The sequence below is a fragment of the Poromitra crassiceps genome (assembly GCF_964638095.1).
Source record: "Poromitra crassiceps genome assembly, chromosome: 1".
Lineage (NCBI taxonomy): Eukaryota > Metazoa > Chordata > Actinopteri > Beryciformes > Melamphaidae > Poromitra > Poromitra crassiceps.
In genome coordinates, this window is record NC_139623.1 from 106976434 (window position 1) to 106983933 (window position 7500).

General features: G+C 42.3%; 1 protein-coding gene across 2 annotated transcripts in view; it reads left to right on the plus strand.

Annotated features, from left to right (window-relative positions):
* The window catches only part of ntrk1 (neurotrophic tyrosine kinase, receptor, type 1), a gene marked incomplete at both ends in the record, with an annotated part of 98785 nt that overhangs the window by 63886 nt on the left and 27399 nt on the right, over positions 1-7500 (plus strand). For both annotated transcript variants that reach the window (XM_083649020.1, XM_083649021.1), the window contains one exon: positions 1730-1902. In XM_083649020.1, coding sequence (XP_083505146.1) covers positions 1730-1902 — 173 coding nt within the window. The remainder of the gene's footprint in view (positions 1-1729; positions 1903-7500) is intronic.

Sequence of the window (7500 nt, forward strand, 5' to 3'; positions counted from 1 at the left end):
AGTAAAGCCTTCTTTTCGGACTGACTATTCGCTGCTAATAGCCTCACATTCCAATACTCCAGTCAAAACAAAGTAAAGTTTAAAGTTAATAACTACAAAAAAAAGTGTAGCTATTACACAAAAAGCTACTCAATTTCAGTAACAAGTGTGAATGTAATTATTTTCCACCCTTGGGTTTAGATTTAGTAAAGTACTGCAAAAAGTATCTTGCAGTTCCAGAGTGCTGCGTCTTTGTTGATGACAGGCTGGTGGTTTAATGTTACAACAGGTTAATGCAAACCACAGTGAATAAAATAAATAATTTTACAGCCCCGGTCGTTCTCTCAGCTCAGATTCATCATCCTAATAACCATGAGGCATAATGACACTTTTATACTACTAGAAATTTAGCGTACAAGATTTCTAGGGTGGAGACTCTGGAAAAACTACCTTTTCCTCACCCTTGTCCCCTTCTCCCGACTTATACTCCCACCACCCTCAGCCAGGAAGGCAACATAAAGGATGCCAACTGCCATAAAACACCACAGAAGGATTTATTACATCACTGATTACATCACAATTGCTCGAGTGACATCACTAATGACATCACAATTGCTTGAGTGACATCACTGATGACATCACTGATGACATCACAATTGCTCAAGTGACATCACTGATGACATCACTTCCAGTTGGGGGACATAGAGAGGTCCAGTAACGAGTCCGGAAATCATCGATGCTAACGCCCCTGGTTCCATACAGTTTTCGCCTATGGGAGTTTTGAATGGGTTTTTGGCGCGATGCTTCTAATAATCTCTCTGGGCAACGCTGGCTTAATCAAACGCGAACCAGTGTTTAGTAACATCATCTTCACACATGAAGACCACTTTTATGAGTTTTGAAGCTTTTACATGCCGTTAAACGGGCGGCTAGCTAGCAAACGGCTAAATGAGACTACACTGCTGAGTCGATGTGGATATATACGTCAATAACGTCACCACTTCAAAGGGCGAACACAGAAATTCTCTTTCCCTCACCTGGTTCAGCCCCGTTCAGCCCGAGGTAATCAGTGCACACATCCAACAACAGTCCAGGTTGACTGCTGACGTGACGTGAAGCCTATGCGACAGTGTGTAGTTCAGGATTAGCTTAGCTCGAGCATTTTACTTCTAGGGCTCGCATTTACGCTACAAAACTCATGAAAGTGGTCCTCATGTGTGAAGATTATCCCGCTGAACCTTGGTTCGCGTTTGATTAAACTTGCGTTGCCCACAGACATTATTTGAAGCATATCGCCAAAAACCCATTCAAAAATCCCATAGACAGAAACAGTGTAGAACCAGGAAGTTCGGGACTTCCGCATTCAGCCTACAAAAATACGTCATCCCTGGACCTCTCTATTACTTCTGTCACAAATCGTGACTGACACCGCTCGGACACTGCCCACTTTAGCCAATGATATCTAGTAATATATTGATATCATCCAAAACGTCCATGACAGCTACTGCGAATGTGTGCTTGTTCTATGCTTGTGTTCATTCTGTTGCTCTGTATTGTTCTATGCTTGTGTTCATTCTGTTGCTCTGTATTGTTCTATGCTTGTGTTCATTCTGTTGCTCTGTATTGTTCTATGCTTGTGTTCATTCTGTTGCTCTGTATTGTTCTATGCTTGTGTTCATTCTGTTGCTCTGTATTGAGTCTTCGCCAAATAGCTGAAGTGTAAATGTGAATGTGCCACTGTATGTCTCAGACTCTGAAGGATGCCAATGAGTCGACACGGCAGGACTTCCAGAGGGAGGCGGAGCTGCTGACGGTGCTCCAGCACCAGCACATTGTGCGCTTCTATGGCGTGTGCACAGACGGAGAGCCTCTGGCCATGGTGTTTGAATACATGAGGCACGGAGACCTCAACCGCTTCCTCAGGTATGTTGGATACCTGAAGCCATGCTGTCCACCCCTCATAATAATCGTCCTGTGCAAATAGGGCTTCACGGTGAAATTCAAATTATGGCTAGATTTTACTTAAAGGGGGACTGACCCCCCCAGATTTCTTGCAAAACGGTATTCTACTTGATTTGAAAACTCTGCAGGCAAGATGGCCGCCTATACTCGATTCTTTAGCTGGCAGAATTCCTCCCCCATAAACTAACATAACTTGGCCAATAAGTATGTAACATACAAAATAAAACAACCGGTAATGTCTTAATTTGATGTAGAATGCAGAGGACATGTAACTGTTTAGTTAAACTTGCATTCCAGGAATATTGCTCTAAAGATAACGTAAATGGCTCGAGACTGTTTCGTCCTGAAACCCACACGCTTTGTGCCAGACACAATCGATTGGGGGTGGAACACGCCAGGATTGGCCAACGCCAACGCCAGTGCCCAGAACTGTCAAATCAAATCATCGACAGAGACGCTATGGCCCGCCTCCCAGTATTTCCATTGTATCCCAGATAGATATCATAGAAAACGTTATGAATATAGCCACGTTATAAACAACAAACTAACGCTGGTGATCCATATGGAAACAGTGTTACTCGAAATGGTTAAAAGTTATATCAATTTGGTCATTCAGTGGCGTTTTACTGCCATGTAACATAACTAACTAGCGGCTAATATTAGCCACACTAGGCGATTACCCATGGATCATTGCTCTTAAAGGGCTCACGCTGCGTGAACTACAGTAATCACATAGGGGAAAAAAAAATTCCACATGAGTGGGGCATGCGCAAATACCACCGTGACGTCACAATGTACCAAATCTCCCATTCATTTGAGGGCACACAAAAAAGCAGGTTTGAACCTATAGAGGGAACTTATGCTGCTGAAAATGATACAAATGGTACAATGGTAACAGTTTGGTCTCAAATGTGGAGATTTTGACCAGAATTCTTCACACACCACCCCCAAAGTCATATATATTGGTTAAAAGCTGAAGAAAAGTGTTTGGGGGTAAGTTACACTTTAAACAGATACACAGATTCAGCCTTAAATGATGAATGGGAAACAGTTTCTTGACCTTAGTGTGCAGAAGTCCCTGCTTTGTGGTGGATATTCTGAATGAATGGTTAGAGAGATTGGATCCAAAAAGGAAGGTAAAAAAAAGCCAATCCAATCTGTACTTGTCAAAGTGTCCTTGAACAACATGCTGAACTGTTATGCAATATGCAGTGTCATGAAGGAAACTCATTCATAATTACACTTACATGGTTATTGAGGGCCTTTATGGATGTGCTAGCCTACTGAGTTACATGCTGCAGGTTTAAGTATTAAACTAACATAGTAAATGTTTGCAAGAAGGTGGCCACCTTCTTGCTTCATTATAAGTATAGAGTCCCGCAGCAATGACGTATTTCTGTAGGCCGATCCGGAAGTTAGCATCACCCAGTTCCCTCGTCTCGAAGTCCATGGTTTTTTTTGTGAGGATTTTGGTTAGATTCCTGAAATAAGGCCTGAGGTTAACATACGTTTATGAAACTGAGACATTTGTGTTCAGCAAGATGATCATCTTCACAAATGAACACCACTTTTGTGATTATTGAAGCGTAAATGCAAGGTAGCGTGGTCACGTGGTAGCGTGGTAACGTGGTAGCGTGGTAAGCATGCGAGGCTGGGCAAGCACGCAGACAAGCCCGTGAGGCGGGCGGACCTCGAGGGCAAAAAACACGGCATGGTGGAAATGAGCGTGCGTGAATTCTCAAATAAATGCTAAAAAAAATCTCTGACAAGTAAATAAGTAACTACAGTTCTCAAGCCAAGCTCGTACTTGAAGATGCTGTTAGCTGCAGCGCTGGCGTCACTCAAACCCAATGTGCGCTCAAGAGCTGAACCCACTCCACTGACCTTGGTAAAGCACATTCGAGGTTAGGGTGGTTACCGCTTCTGTGTGTTTAAGAAGCACTGCAGCCGTAAAGAGACTTCAGTGGCTAAGAGAAGAGCACTGGGGAAGAGTTTGTTCTGGACAACATTTTCCGATGTTGCCGCTTTTCCGCACTTTAAGCTCCCTGAAGTCCTATTTGCATGAGGGGACTAATAATACCTGGGCACATCCAGTGCTTTGTAATTGACTAAAGAGATTGTCTGTGATTTGAATGCCGTGTGAATGTGTGTTATTTGTAAAGTAAAACGTTACCTTCTGTATTTTTGCAGAAGCCAGAACTCTCCCGGTTTTGCTAGTACTGTGTGAACTCTTGGGTTAGGCCAACAATTTTTCTTCTAAACACACAATTTCTATCTTCCTCCTGTCGTGAAAAATGGAGGCAGTATAATTAATGAAGAACGTTTTTCAATGGATGTTGCTTTGCTCAGGAAAATCAGGAGATCTTGACCTTATACAACTTGTAACTGAGGCAGGGATCCCATTCAGGACATGTGTGAATGCATTTGATTAATTATTCTAATTATAATACTGATCCACACAGACCAGATTCAGCCTTTGGGATTCAGTGATTTTGAATTGCAGCAGTCACAGGCTTGAGCCCTAGATGTAGATCATACAGTGTGTCAGGGAGATATGAAGCAAATACATTCATAATTACACCAGTAATTACTGTGTAATATGGTAATGGAAGGGAAAAATATTATGATATATATCATATCATATATATATATCTCATATATATATATTATAATATGAAGATTAAAATATGCGTATTGTTCCAGTAATGTTTAAACCTTCTATGCCTCGAACCCTTATGAGCGAGCTGGAGGCATCACTCCAGACTGAGACAGCGTTGACCCATTAGTTCACTTGGCACCTTGGAAACAGTCTGAAGCAACTATTAGAGCAGACGCAGTTGATGTCTGTCTGCCAGGTGTCTTCCACAGGAGGCAGATTGGGAATGAAAACACACACACACACACACACACACACACACACACACACACACACACACAGATTTTGCCTGAGATATATGTTCACGAATGGATGGAAATCGCATTTCCAGCAGACAGCATGGGTGATGTGTCTGAGGGCCCCACAATGCAGCTGCTTATCCACCCTACCACCTGCCTTTTAAACTAATAGTGATTGTATAGACAACTTCATTTCTAAGGAGGAGGGGAGGGTGGACAACGTGGAGAGGAGGAATATCAGGATGGATGGAAAGACATCAGTGGTGATTTGCTCATTTAGACTGGAGTCAGAAGTGAGAGTGGGTGTTTATGACCCACGAGGACAACTGTGGACCTACAGTACATCTCTGAATTGCATTATTGCAAATCAATTGAGGGCGTATATGCTTCGTATGAGCCGTCATCGTTAAACGGCTTTATGACGGTGTGGCCGCCGCACTCATGTCTGTAATGCGTTCGACATCTCATATATGTCCAAAAATTTCAATCTGCAGATTGCATGCTGAAGTCATTGTCCTTTAGGTCGCGCTAGGTCGATGCCATAGTTACCAACACAGTGAAAGACCAAGCCCAGCTCTCGATTAATCTGGACAGCCAATATAGCAAAACAAAAGATCAGACAGGATGGAGAGAGGTCAGAATGTTTTGTTCTTTACAGATGGAAACACAATTCTGTGTATACAAGTTCGCTCTTGTACTCCACAGTAATTAGCATTTCTGCTCCTAATGCAGTAAATAAATGCTGTAAGACACAATCCAAACCAGTTCTGTGTACAAAAAAAAGCAGGAAGTAACACAGATATATATGCACACACATGCTCAAACACACACAAAGATAATGCAGACACATACAGTGTAGAAGTTCACAAATACACACACACACACACACACACACACACACACACACACACACACACACACACACACACACACACACACACACACACACACATGTACTGTACATGTAGTACATGCACACACAACATACTGAACAGACACGTACAGAGGTGCACAAATGCAATTACACACACGTACAGAGGTGCACAAATGCATAGACACATGCTTTACACACATTGTTATTATGCATTTATCTTGTTTTTCTCGTTTTATTGCACTTTGATGACAATGCTTTGCTTTTTGCTCATTCATTTTTTTACTTTATTTTTGTGTTTTTACCCTGTTTATTACGTGCTTTTTCTTTTTTGCCTGAATGACGTGAGGCTCATCAGTATATAAATGGGAGCTGAGGCTCTGTTTGTCTGTTTCTCTGTCCCACTGTAATTGTCCCACTGTGATGTCATAAATCCCACTGTGACCTCATCAGTGATGTCATAAATCCCACTGTGACCTCATCAGTGATGTCATAAATCCCACTGTGACATCATCAGTGATGTCATAAATCCTACTGTGACATCATCCGTGATGTCATAAATCCCACTGTGACATCATCAGTAATGTCATAAATCCCTGATCCCACTGTGACGCGTTATTTCTAAACCCACATAGGTTAAGCCAAAACCACGCCCTGTGCCCGCCTACGCAGCAGTCAAGCGCCGGGATTGGCCAGGAGCAAGTCTTTTGTCTTCTTTTGACAGCTCGAATCTCCCACACCACAAACACTGCACGGCACGCAGCCCAGCGATTTCATGAACCAACTGAATTGCTCTTGATAGCGGACATTGAAATTAATTATGGTCACATACCTTCCTTAGTGTATTAACGCTAATGAAAACGTAATACAAGCTTTTAACACATTTCCCATACCACAAACACTGCGCCCAGCCCAGCACAGCCCAGCAATTTTATTAACCAAATTGCTGTTGATGTATGTGTATAATAAAAATATAATAGCAGACATTGAAAATAAATTATTGTAATATATTAACGCTAATGAAAACGTAACACAAGCCTTTAACACACAATCGATTTTTAAACATATTTATTTCAAAACATCATTGTAAAATTCAGGGCTTTAGTCAAAGCAGAGCTCAGCTGACAGTTTAACTTAATGAAAAATATAAAAAATATAAAATTAAAAATACAATAGGCTACAGCACAGGTCTAGCTTCTTCTTTTTTTGGCACAGCCATTCATTCCCCCCAGTCCAGCTGTTTGTTCCAGGCCAGTGAAGTCCCAACAATCTACAAAAACATGCAATAATATAAAATCATAGATAAAAAGTTTAATCATACACAATCAATAAAACCAAAAGTAAAGGGTTAGCCTTCCCAATGGCCAAGGGCAGCATCTGTTATTCTGGCCTCATAATAAGCACTGAGGCGGGTGGTCAGAAAGTCAAATCAGCGGTACATTGTATGCTTTAGTGCGATGTAGGATTTTGTCTTTCAATATCCTCATTGCAGCCTCGCTGTAGTTGTTGGTGTTGTTGCGGTTATTTGACTTTCTCCTTTGCTCCTGGCCAATCCCGGCGCTTGACTGCTGCGTAGGCGGGCACAGGGCGTAGTTTTGCTATCTGGGTTTCGAAATAACGCCACTGTGACATCATCAGTGATGTCATAAATCCCACTAATGACATCATCAGTGATGTCATAAATCTGACATCATCAGTGATGCTGGTCTCATTGGCCACACAGCAGCCGAGTTGCGGGCAAGGCCGCGCAGCAGCCGAGCTGCAAATGCGAGCTGCAGGGCCAGCTTGGCGAG